The sequence below is a fragment of the Astyanax mexicanus genome, chromosome 22, assembly GCF_023375975.1.
Source record: "Astyanax mexicanus isolate ESR-SI-001 chromosome 22, AstMex3_surface, whole genome shotgun sequence".
Lineage (NCBI taxonomy): Eukaryota > Metazoa > Chordata > Actinopteri > Characiformes > Acestrorhamphidae > Astyanax > Astyanax mexicanus.
The window spans coordinates 18,222,875-18,236,420 of NC_064429.1; the positions used below are offsets into that span (position 1 = coordinate 18,222,875).

The window sequence follows — 13,546 nt, forward strand, 5'->3', positions numbered from 1 at the left end:
AAATGGGTGACACCCAAAAAGAGTGACACGTCTGTAATTTAGAACTGCTGTAGTTTTAAAGTCAATAATATAAATGACAAACACTGCCAGCAAGCAGTATTATCTCTGAAAGCTCTGAAATACTGCAATTTTTATTCTGTCACTTAAGAAAGCAGTCATTATAGAGAGTTGGAACTGGGTATTGGCAGGAGGAACAGTAGCCATTTTCATACCAGGAGAATTAGCATATATACTATGTTTACTGTTTTTTAAATAATTATTCATAATTATTATCCTGTTGTTTTGATAATATTTCCAGAATGAAATTGAAACTGGTCTAGTTATTTCAGTGTGAGTGAAGGAAATTTAAAAGAGACATTTGTCTAATATTTGTATAAAGTAAGATCTTTAATAAAACAAGGTAAAATGTTTTTTAATGCATTGCATGAAAGGAAAAAATAATGATTGGTGTATATTTTTACTCATCCTCAAGCATAATAAATGAATATTGTATAAATAATTTGCAGTGGATACCCAATAAAAAGAGTAATTATGAAGATGAAAAACTTCTACATTACAGAATATTTTTTAAGAGATATTGAGACTGCATAAAAAAAGGCCCCATCTCTAGGAGTTGTGAGGTGTTATCTTGTGAGTGAGGTTAAGCACTGTCCAGAGTTTAAGTGAGGCCTAATACTGGATGCCAAATGTTACCAGAATTGGTCAACATTCATTGATCCACAGTGTACAAGTGTGTCCAGACCGGAACAGTGGGTGGTAATGATGGTGACCGGCCGTGTCTGGCTAGAACTAACCGTGCAAACAGACAAGAAGCAACTGAGTAGAGCAGAAATGATCTCCACCCATGACATTTGGCATATTAGTATAATTAAAACCTCATAATACTGACGCCCAGTTCAACTAGGTACTGTACACTGGTTGTTATTATTAACAGCCGCTCTATAATTTGTGTCATTTTTATCATTTTGTCATTTTTTACAGTTGTTCAGTGTTCTACAACAAGTAGTAAATTATCATCTTGTTGCCCACTCCTATTGTGTAGGCCCCCCGGGGGGTTAAAGAACAGTTAACTCATTGTCAACTATTGCTATTGAGAAAGCTAATAATAACTACTATGGAATGTGCGGTGAGGTAATAGGGGTTATTACCCTGCATGCCGGTGGGGCCGAAGCCCTGGCGGGTGAGGAAGATGGCGTGGTCGTGATGCTCCGAGTGCTCAGGGTCTTCCTTCTGCTGCACGAACGCCCATTTACACACGTTCTCCAGACTGCGTGACGGGTTGCCCCTCTCGATGAGGCTAATGGACTGAGGGCAGAAAAAGAACAGACCGTGCTTCTAAATCTCTGTTTACTCTGCGTCACTCAAACACACATCAGTCTGCATGACCTAAGTTCACTACAGAGAGGCATCGAATTAGATGGAGATGAGTCTCTACTCGAGGCTTGGTCTCTGTTTGGCTTTGCATAAAAACAATGAAGGTAAGGCATCAGTGCGCCCCCTTTGGTTCTATATGTTTTATTTAAATGCTGCCCTTTTTTCCAATTAAGGCTTTTTTAAATGTTTAAATGTGCCTAAATGGAAAGAAGTCAAGCCACATAAAAGATAAATATCTAAAAAAAAGTCTATACTTAGATCTCTCGTTTTAAATCGTTTTAAATCACTCTGAGTAGGGCTAGGCGATATGTATAAAAAAATATATCTTTTTTTTTTAATGGCAATATATGATACATATAATTTTTTTTTATCCCATAAGACAAAGCTAAAAGTTTCAATTTTACACAGGAACGTTTGTCACTTAGTGCTGTATATCTTCCAGCATATTAGCGATATTAGATTACCTGTCTGAAGTAATTGGAATGCAGCATACTCAATATCGATATAAACAATACTGTATAATCATATATCTGGGGTGAAAATATATAAAGCAATTTTTTCCTTAAAACTTTTTAGTAGTGTGTCTTACCTTTGCATAGCCGAGCATGATCATCCTGACGAGCACTACGTTGATGTGCGCACCCAGTGACTCATCATGGTAGATCTCATTCACCTACAGAAAAAAATGTGTTTTAAAAACAAGCTCAAGCGCTAAAAGAATGACACACACAATGTGTGAACAGTAGACAACAGATGCTTTTAAAGGTGTCAAGGTGTGAAAAGCATGAAAGATACACAGTAAAAGTGTTGCATTGAATTGGCTTGATGACGTCAAACATGTACGTCATGTCCGTATGGATACAGTTCTCAGAGTTCTCATACAGTTTTTAAGCAATACATGTTAATGGCTTTTTCATGACTTTTCCATGCTTTCACAGCAAATTTTAGGGATGTCTCCAAACCGATCACGTGACTGAGAATCTTCCAAACCGATCATGTATTTTTCAAAGGATTGGAATCAGGTGGAAAAGATCTGGATCACTGATATATCGAAAACGTAACGCTGTGTTGTTACTCCAGGAGTTCAGTATAGACTATACTGCATGCACACACTGAGGGTGCAGTGGGTTCACACTGGCAGCAGCATATTCCTCATGTTGTGAGTGTGTTCATGGCTGCGTACGCTGTAGAACGGTTTATCATAGCTGATTTATTTGGCCACAAAGAACAGAGACTATTGAGTCATCCTCTACTTTTATCTGCTTTATTTTCCTCCAAACTGTTGCTGTGCTAAATACTTTTAGGCACTCTCTGTCTCTCTCTCTCACTCACTTTCACCCACTCTCTCTCTCTCTCTCGCTCTCTCGCTCTCTCTTTTTTTCTCTCTCTCTTACAAACACACACACACACACACACACACACACACACACACACATACAGCGTTTCCCCTTTCCAAGTGGGCATAAAATAAAAATGCAATATATACAGCAATACTAGCATTAATTTCATCTATTAAAGCAGCACTCAGTTAAACTAAAATAATTATTTAAAAAAAATAATTATTAAAAATAAAAAAAAATGGCTCAGTTTCTCAAAACTCTAAACACAAACTCCACAAATCTCAAGCAAAACTGATTCCTTCCACAAAAACAACACACACAGCTATTTAAATACTTATCTCTTGCAGAGCATCAAATAAACACTGACAAGATAAATTCAGAGCACTATTATCAGAAGTATTTGGTTTTGTTTTTGACTTCTTGAGGTCACTGTACAAATTCAAATGCATACAAGTCCATGGGAATACGTTGGCTTTCTGTTGTCTTTATATTTATTTGGTGCTGTGTAGGACCCCCCCCCCCCCCCCCTATAGCATTACAGTACTACTTGTATATGCAACACAATTGTAAGCCATTTTTACTATATGTAGTAAGGTTGCAAAACTGTAATTTTCACGTATGTAAGTACAATTAGAAACATGACGAGGAAAATCAGTTCACATACAAAGAGGTAACAAAAATGTATTTATTATTTATGTATTTGAAGGTCAGGGATTCTTAGGTGAGCAAGCTGTACTAAATGATGAAATTTGTGTTTAGCGATTTGCAAAGCTGTGATTTAGAATGATATTTGAGTGAGAACATATGAAATTGTGCTTAGAGTTTAGCAGTTTGGAGCCACAATGTTGACACATGAGCTTCATGTTTTTAGATTTGTGTGCATAGTTCCATATTTTGTGTGTATACAATGTGGAAATATTGTAATGGACATCTTGTTGATTGATCGATCTGTATATTGTGAGTGACACATCATCCTTGCCTATAGGACAACTGAACCTGAGAGGACACGGCAGTGGGGAATCGCAGAGCAAAGCAGGAGGTACAATTTATAGTTAAGAAAAAGAAGAACAAAACTATTACTGGCTACTGCAATCACACTAATTAAAAAAAAATGTTCTCCAGAAAAATGTTCACCATCACACCCCAAAAAAAAAAAAACGGCTAACTTATATATGTTCTTTTTTCCCCAAAACTTATTCATGCGTGAAAAGTGCATTTTTTTTTTCAATTTCCAAATTGAAATTTGGAAATTCTAAATTTCTAAATTCTCCACATATTCCTCTTCTTCCACGGCCATGCCTTTGAAAAGTTTGCAGCAGACTGTTTTACATTTTTTTGTTGAAAAGTACCAGTCAAAAGTTTGGACACACCTTATATTCTGTGTTTTTTTGTTTTTTGTTTTTTCATTATTTTAAAATGTTTTCCATTGTAGATTAATACTAAAATCATCCAAACTATGAGAAAAACACATTAAATTATTTATTCAACAAAAAGGTTTTAAAACAAACCAGAATATGTTTTATATTTAAGGTAAACGCACCTCTTTATCTTTGCATATTCACAGTCAGCTTCATGAGGTGGACCATCTGGAATTCAGGCTTTCAGTTAACAGCTGTGCTGAACTGGTCAAGAGTTAATTACTTGAATTTCTTGACTCTTAATATGTTTGAGAGCATCAGTTGTAAAGTTGTGAAGAGGTAGAGTTACAGGTATACAGTTAATATCTCTATTTGAGTAATGATCTAATCCATATTATGGCAAGAACTGCTTAACTAAGTAAAATAGGCTAATCAATCTAAAAATGCCAGATCTTTAAAATCAACCTCAAGTGCAGTCAGAACAAAGATCAAAAACGTTATGAAGAAAATGGCTCTCATCAGGACCGGCTCAGAAAAGAGGGGTAGAACAAGAGTTACCTCTGTTGCACAGAATAAGTTCAGTCATCAGTGTCAATCAGTGTCACCAGCCTCAGAAATTGCAAGTTAACAGCACCCCAGATAAAAGCACCTAAATGCTTCACAGATTTTTCTGAGTTGTTTTTCACTTTCCAAGTTACTACATGATCCCTTATGTGTTTCTTCATAGTCTGGTTGACTTCTGCATTCATTTACAATGTAAAAAAAGAAAAGAAAAACTGAAAACTTTGAAGGAGAAGTTGAATCCAAACTTCTGACTAGGACTGTACCCTGAAAAAATCTTGAAAGCGGGATATTATGGTTTATTTACACTTTTCAGTTTAGAATGTAAGAAGAAAACACTTTGAACGAGAAGAGGTGTGACTGGTGCTGTATATTTTCATCGTTTTCCTCACAGATCAAGATTAAAAGAGTGCAACTCTGGTTGATATGCACCACTATCATGATGTTTCACATCTCTCATGAGGCAGCTAATCAAAAACACGGTGTAAAAACTGAAATATGACAGATGACAGATACAGGTCAGATTGTTATGACAGTATTACTCAAAATTGGTGATATAAGAGAAATCGGCTCTAAGATAACGATCTCTCCACTCGCATGCGTTCTATCCTTGAAATTGCTAGGCTGCAAACTGACAGTTTTCTACATCTATTCGTTTAGTGTGAAGTGCGATATGGTGTCAACCTCCCGCCCTTAACACCGCCCTTAAAGCTCCGCTCCACTGCTTCACCACTTCTCCACTTTGTGAAACATGTCACAGAGGGATTGCTCATATTTCAGACATGGGTTTTTAGTAGAAAACGGTTCACCAGCTGAACACGCTGGTCTAGTGGTTGTTAATCCCTGTCTTAGGTACCCAAAGCCCCAAATCTCTGCATGCATTTCCCCTGCTTAAACCTATCTCACTCAGCTCACGCTGAGATTCTAAAAAAAAATCGTAATAAAATACAGACTGCGGTTCATGCACAAACGTGTGTGAGTGTGATTGCAGCCCAGCAGTACTGTTGTGGTTTGGGTTGGTTGCTTAGGTATTGCTAAGGTGTTGCTAAGTTGTTGCTATGGTAGTGGTCTCAGTTGCTAAGGTGTTGCTAGGTGGTTTCTATTGCACTGGTGTTGGTTCCTAAGTTAATGCTTGGTGGTTGATAAAGTATTGCTGGGTAGTTGCTGATATATCGCAAAGTAGTTGTTTACATATTGTAAAGTGGTTGCTAAGGTGTTGCTATGGAATTCGTGCTGGTTGAGAAGGTGTTAATAGGTGGTTGCTAAGATGTTGCTATGGCGTTGGTGTTAGTTGCTAAGTTGTTGCAAAGGGATTATTATGGTTTTTGTAAAGTGGTTGCTAAGGTGTTGGTGTGGTATTGGTGCAATGTGGTTGCTATGATAATATGGTATTTGTAATGTGGTTGCTAAGTGGTTGCTTATATGTTGCTATGAGATTGCCGTTGGTTGCTTAGGTGTTGCTAGATGGCTGCTAAAGTTGCAAATTGGTTGTGAAGGTTTTTTAGGTGGCTTCTAAGGTGTTGTTTGTTAAGGTCTTGCTTGGAGATTGCTAAGATGTTGGTGTTGCATTGGTGTTGGTTGCTAAGGTGTACCTAGGTGGTTGGCAGTATTGCAAATTGGTTGCTAAGGTGTTGCTGGGAAACTGGTGTTGGTTGCTAAAGTGTTGCTAGGTGGCATCTAAGGTGTTGCTATGATACTGTTGTTTGCTAAGGTGTTCCTAGGGGGTTGATAATATAAAACAAATTGGATGCTAAGGTGTTGGTGTTGGTTGTTAAGGTAAACTAGGTGGTAGCTAAAGTGTTTCTAAGTGGTTGCTTGCATGTTGCTAAGGTATTGCACTGGTAGCCTAGGTGATGCTAGACTGTATACTACTGTATACTACCTAGAGTGTATACTGCCAATACTATTAGATTAATTCAACCAAGTTATCATTCAACTAAGTTATATGTCCTGTGTTATTATGTCCCATTCTTTCTGCAAAAACATCTTAAGGTGTGCATCAGTGCAGTTTTGTCGTTTTTTTTATTTTCAAATTCTCCACATATTCCTCTTTTTTCCGCTTGGTGGTTGGTGGTTCCATGTTTTCTGCGACCATACAATCCCTGTGTTATTATTATTCTAAATTTTGTCTGTTTAACATCTATTGCTGCATTTTTGGCCTGCAACAAATTCCAAAAAAAAAAAGAATGATACATTGAAACGGTACATTTTCTACTTTGTAAAGTTGCTGTTTCTTCTCACAGCGCTTAAAGGATGCTTGGCACCAAGGTAAACAAGATATAAAGCATTTCCTGTGTTATTCTGTCCCATTCTTTCTACAAAAAACATCTTAAGGTGTGCAACAGAGCACTTTTGTCCCTGTCAATCTTTTTTACTCCAGATTCTCCAGATATTCCTCTTCTTTCACTGCCATGCCTTTGAAAAGTATGTAGCAGGCCTTTTTGCATTTTCTTGTTAAATAGGCATGGACGTACAGTATCAGTTCTGTCCACCATCACAGTTCTCAATAGACTGCTCAACAGACAACCCATGATTGTGAAAAGATTGACAGTCACAAAGATAACCTTTTTTCTCCACAATTGATAGACTGGTTAGTCATTCTCTTCAAGCCCCGTTGAAACTCTTAAATGACTAATGTGAAGGGTTTGCTGATGTCTTTGGTAATGAGATTCTTTCCAGCAGGAAGAGCAGAGCTAATGATTATTGCCTGCCCACAGCTCTACCGCTCCACAGCCTACCAATTGTTTTAAACTAGTATTTCAATTACTCTTAAGGGATGTTCTTGGCATCGCTAATCAGTCACTTTACCCACAAAGTCTTAAAACAGCTGCTATCAGCCCACTCCTAAAGAAGAGGAATCTTGACCCGTCCACTTTAAACATTGCGGACCAATTTTAAACCTTTCTAAGGCTGGTAACTCTGATTAATTCACGCCTGTGCAACAGAGGTAACTCTCGGTCTTTCTTTCCTGGGATGGTCCTGATGAGAGCCAGTTTCATCATAACATTTCAGATGGTCTTTGCAACGGCACTTAAGGATACTTTTAAATTTCTTGAAAAGTTTTAGATTGACTGACCTTCATTTCTTCAAGTATTTTTTTCTTTACTTAGTTGAGTAGTTCTTGACACAAATAGAGCTATTCATTGTATACCAACTCTACCTCTTCACAACTTTACAACTGATGCTCTCAAACACATTAAGAGACAAGAAATTCAAGTAATTAACTATTGACAAGTTCAGCACAGCTGTTAACTGAAAGCCAGTTATCTAGACAAGAGGTGCTACTATGAATAATTAAAAATATGAAACAATTTTTTTTTCGTTTACTGAATAATTCCATGTTTTACTTAGTGATGATGTTAGTATTAATCTAAAATGCAGAACATGAAATAATGCTGGTTATAAACCCTCAAAAAGGAATGGGTTATGTAGGTGGTGGCCAAAGACAAATACTCTCTCCTTATCCTTTCTGACTGATTCTTCTCTAGTTCTGCTCAGTGTTCTTGTCACTACTGGTAGAACCTGGCAGTACAACACCTTCAGCCTCTACAGGAAGTCCATCTCCTACAGGAGACTATTACAAGAAAGTTTGCGGTGTCTCCAAGCACAGTCTCGAGAACATGGAGAAGATAACAAGACACAGGCAATTACACAAGGAGAGCAGGACATTGCCAAAGAAGGCCTTTAACCCAGCAGCAGAACTGGTATCTGCTCCTTTGAGGGAGGAGGAACAGGAAGAGCACTGCTTGAACCCTACAAATTGACCTCCAGCGGGCTGCTGGTGTGCATGTTTCTGCTTGAGAGCATGACGTCCTCTATCAGGACCTTGGATATGGCCAATGGTACTCTAAATGATGTTAGGTACAGAGATGACATCCTCAAAGCCATTGTCAGACCTTTCGCTGGTGCAGTGGGTGTAAGGTTTCTTCTTGTGCGAGACAATACCCGACCTTACGTGACCAGAATATGTAGACAGTTCCTGGATGACAAAGGCATTGATGCCACTGACTCGCCCTCACGTTTCCCAGACCTGAATCCAACTCAGAACCTCTGGGACTTTATGTATAAGTGCATCCGACGCCACCAAGTCACGCCACCGGCTGTTCAGGAGCTCACTGATGCCCTCATCCAGGTTGGAGAGGACAACCCCCAAGACACTGACCACTGTCTCATTAGGAGCATGCTCCAATCCATTGCTATGGTTTGTGTAGGTGTCAGAAATCCTTTGTGTCTTTTAAATTGCTTGCAGATTCTCCTCCAAAGTAGTGTAATCTCGCAAAGAATGCTACCAACACCATATCACAAGTAAGAATGGACAGCAAACACAACAGGATGACCTTATATAGTCAGTCAGGTACAGCAATGTAACACATCTTCTTCCTTACATCGCATGCACATCACATGACTGATTTAACAATGTCAAATCTAACCACCATGTTTCATTCCTGCCAGTTGAATATATACACCTAATGCCTCAAACCTCTAATAACACCCTATTTGGCTGTCTAGGGAACATTAAGCCTTGGATGTTTCATCATTTCCTGCAGTTAAATAAGGATCAAACTGAATTTCCTGTCATTGGACATGAAGAACGGAGAGCTGATGCCCTTACATATTTTGAATCTCTGTCCATGAAGCTTCAAAGCTCTGCCAAACATTTGGAATCACTTTTGACAGTAACCTTAGCCTTAAGATCCCTTTAAGATCCACATAAGCAGCGTCTACAAGACAGACTGCATTGACAGATCATAAGAAAAGTATATATGCTTAATCGTGCCAGGATTAGTGTCACGCTACTTATATGGTTTACCAAAGAGCTCCAATTCCAGCTTGCATTAAAGGCACAAAATCGAGGGGTTTATATTACACATGTGCTCCTTAAATAGCTGCATTGGGTATTAGAATAAGTTAGAATTTATTTTTTTTTATTTCTTTTAAAATTCCTTCATGACCTTGCTCTACAGTACCTTAGTGATCTAATTATTAAGGATGTCCCTCAAGAACCCTCAGGAACATGCTGGAACTGATCTGAGGGCTTTTAATTATGAATTGAAAGGTTAAGACCTATATGTCCAGTATCTGGCATTTAATTAATAGGAAATTTACTGCTCTGCACTTCCTGAGTATTCCTGAGAGGGGTAGGGACAAAATATTCGTGTAAATGTCATCAATCTTCTGTGACCATCCCTGCAAAACCAAATAGATTAATTCTAAAAACAGAATTGTCCAGTAAGTTTTCCTAGAAGTTTACTGCTGCTTACATGCTGGTTACCCTGTATGACTGCTAATAGCGCTGATACGAGAGCTACTGAGAACACGGAAATATCAGAATGGTACCCCAAACTATTGTTTTTCCATCTGTTTATTCAAGGATGTCTCTGTATTTAACAGCATTTATTCATCTCTCAGTTCTTAGCAGTCTCCCAGCCCCTGCCACTGAGAAGCACCCTGTAACTTGATGCTGCCACCACCATGTTTCACAGTAGGCATGGAATTAACTTGGTGATGCAGAGTACCTGTTTTCTGAACTGGGACTTTTCATATCACCCACTTGATTCAGACACTACCTCATCATTAACACACGCCCGCTCTGGCGCTTAAACACGAACACCTGAATGTCCGAACTGTGTTTAGAACTCCATAAACATACAAGCTAAGCTGTTAGTGAAGTTAGTGAAGCTCTGAGCTGTTAATGGAGTAATCTCGCTGACTGTTATATTCCACTGTTTACAAATACAATCCTCACATTTATTAACTACATGGAGAAACATCGGAAATTAACAACCTACACTGGCTTGCAACGTTGCCAGATTGGGTGGTTTTATGCCAAATGTCGGGTTTAACTCATCAGTGTTGTAGATAGCTAACCTTGCAGAGACAGAGCTTTTAGTCCTGCTGATGAAAATTAATATAAAATAAATAAGCAGTGTTTGTGTTGGTTAATATGTAAGAGTATTTACTTTTTTCATTGCTTGCGAGCTTATTTTTTATGTACAATGTTCATACATTTATTATGTTCATACAATGCACAAACTTCTTTCTTTTTTTGTAGTTGATGATTTTTAAGATATTTAAAGTAGCCTGTTTAAGATATTTAAGGTATTTTATTTAAGATCATGCTGGAATAAACCATGTATTACTGTTGATATGCTGAACATCAGCTGTTTTTTTGGGTGGCTTTCTCTGCGTTTATGCAGATTTTAAACACGATTTACCCACTGACTTGGTTTTATCTGAATCCCACTGTAAAAATCTGGCAACCCTGATGGCTCGCTGTCTGCTCAGTTTGTTTGGCTGTATGTGGTTTAGTAGCGAGACTTGTGATGTATTTTGGGACGCATTCAGGTTGTGTAGGAGGCAGCTATGTTTACTTTAAATCACGATGCATTGTGGGAGATAATAGTGCACTCAAAAATGACGCTTGAATTCCCCCTTATGATTTGGACACTTAGAGAAAAATGGCCGCTGCACTCAAAAGTGCCCTAAATAGTAAATTTTGGTCACAGCCAGTGTTTGCTTTGGTTGACAAAAGTGTTACATTTTTGTCTTATCAGACCAGAAAACATTTCCCATATGTTACCAGACATACTGTCTCATATAACATGGTATGTGTGTAGCCAGTACACCCCTAAAAAACCTGAAAACACAATTATAATGGGGTCCACAGGGCTGACATTAAAAAAGGCACTGTAGCTCGAGTAATGTAGAAGAGATGATATCTGCTGCAGGAAAATGATTGTTTTTTGGACTGTGTGTTAAAAACTGAACCACCTGACCTGTGACCTAGAGTTACATGCTGTGATTTTACTATTCATATTCAATTGATGTGGAAAGACAAGTGCTGTTGTATACCACTGGCCACCTGTGGAGGATGGCAACTGCACCAGCAGGAAGTTCACAAGTTTAGAAGACCCAGGCTTACATAAGCACTGTTTGAATTACTGCTACTAATTGTATGAACCTGAATGAGTTGGCTATAAGCCTGCCAGTGTGCACTGGGTAGTAGCTTACTTAAACAAAAAGGTGAATAAAAAGTTCTTGCAAAGAAAAGTATACTTTACAGAAGAAAGCGATAAAGAATCCTCCACCTCCCAATTCTAGAAGTATTGGAAGAGGCACAATCATTGCAGAGAACACAGTTCTCCACACAATCTCACAGTTCAATGCTAGAGGCTTTATATATCAATCAAGACTATAAATGGTTTTAAAATACAATTAAAACAGACATTTCTCAAAATCTCTATTGTACAAGTAAGACACAAGTTTAAAATCAATTAAAAATGTGTTATTATTAAAGCCATTAGGGGCAATACAGTATTAAAATCAGCAACAATTCCCTTCTTTCCCCAATTCAGTGTGCATTAAAATTATCCTTCAAGCTCTTAAAGTTTATTTTCACCTCGTATCCAGAGTTTATGGGCATTTTATCACTTGGGCTGAATAAATGATTCTGTACCCAGGACCGAATCTGGGCTTGTTTTTCTATTTTGCTTGGATAAAAACACTCATATGGCGAGGAACAGCAGCAGAAGCTCCTTCCAGGCTCAAAGATATCAACCCTTAAACAAAGTTTGACAGTGCTTCAGTCAGGCTGCTTTAAAACCCTCCTCGCATTAGCATTCTGTCACGTCTGGTGACGGAATCAATCCTACAATCGAAGCTCGCAGTAAATAAGTAGATAAAGAGGAACAGCACTGCTGGTTCTATTTGCCGGGCTCAGTACAGCGAGCAGGGACGAGCGAGAGAGCGCTAAGCCACTCTGCTCTTCATAATGCATGCCAGCGAGGGTCTCTCGATAGAAGCGCTGGCATGAATGACAGAGAAAAGGGAAGGAAATTGGGTCTTAAGGGGCATTCTGTCATTCATTCAAGCCTCCTATAAGGAAGCCAGAAGGGTTGGGTTTGGTGGTGATGACGGTGGTTCTGGGAGGGGAGGACCGGGCAGTAAAGCGATGGTATTTTTAGGTGTGTCTACAGACTGAATGAACATCCAGCTAATGAAAAGACCCTAGTGTTGAGCCAGTAATACAGGGGGCTCTTTAAAGGCACAGCTGTTTTTTCCTTTCTCACCTAGCTAAGGGGCTGCAGTGTGGCTCTGGGAGGGGAGGCATGGCTAGCTCCATGAATGCAGGATGTGATGCTGGTTCCATGCCCTTGAGTGCAATTTCCCAGAAAAACAGTCAGAATTCGGCCCCTGGTTTACGTAGGTATACAGGTTAACTCCAGTTGTTATTGTCACTCTGTTGAACCATTCATTTGATCATTTTAATATACAGTATGTGTACAATGTAATTGCATGCTTAATTACACTGTTACATATAATTCATGTACATAATATCTCCATATGCAGGTATAAGTCTACATGTCTGACTTTTTTTTTTTTTTTCGTTTTATTGGTCAGAAATGTCAACCAAAACTAGGTTATTTTAACCAAGATCTGAGTGAGCAAAATAATATTATGTTACTTAAGAATATTTTTTTTGCGATAATGATATGGCAGTATATAAAAAAAAATAAAAAGTAAAACATATTTTATTAATTTCAAGATTTTACGACTACAATAAAATACAAAATACAATACACGTTGTTTCATGTAAATATAACAATTTTACTCAGTAGAAACATCTATTTTCTAATAATAACTTACCAAGGCCAAAATTGTTACAAAATAAATATCATAACATAAACGTGCTGAATATTTATTGCATGCATATTGAGTTGCAAACATAAGCAGCAAAAATATCATTAAAGCTTCACAGTAAATAACAGATTGCTCCTATTTTTTCCAAATTTAACTAGGAGAGAAATACATTCTCACCATATCCCCTATCACTAGTGATGCCACAACACACCAGGAGGGTGAAGACTAGCACATGTCTCCTTCTGATACATGTGAAGTCAGCCATCACCTCTT

At 38.2% G+C, this 13,546-nt stretch overlaps 1 protein-coding gene across 1 annotated transcript in view; it reads right to left on the reverse strand.

Moving 5' to 3' along the window:
• The window catches only part of adamts3 (ADAM metallopeptidase with thrombospondin type 1 motif, 3), a 232,580-nt gene that overhangs the window by 130,075 nt on the left and 88,959 nt on the right, over positions 1–13,546 (reverse strand). Inside the window, exons 6-7 of the mRNA XM_022664827.2 lie at positions 1,964–2,047; positions 1,149–1,305 (exon numbers count right to left, since the gene is read on the reverse strand). Of these exons, the coding sequence (XP_022520548.2) occupies positions 1,149–1,305; positions 1,964–2,047 (241 nt within the window). The remainder of the gene's footprint in view (positions 1–1,148; positions 1,306–1,963; positions 2,048–13,546) is intronic.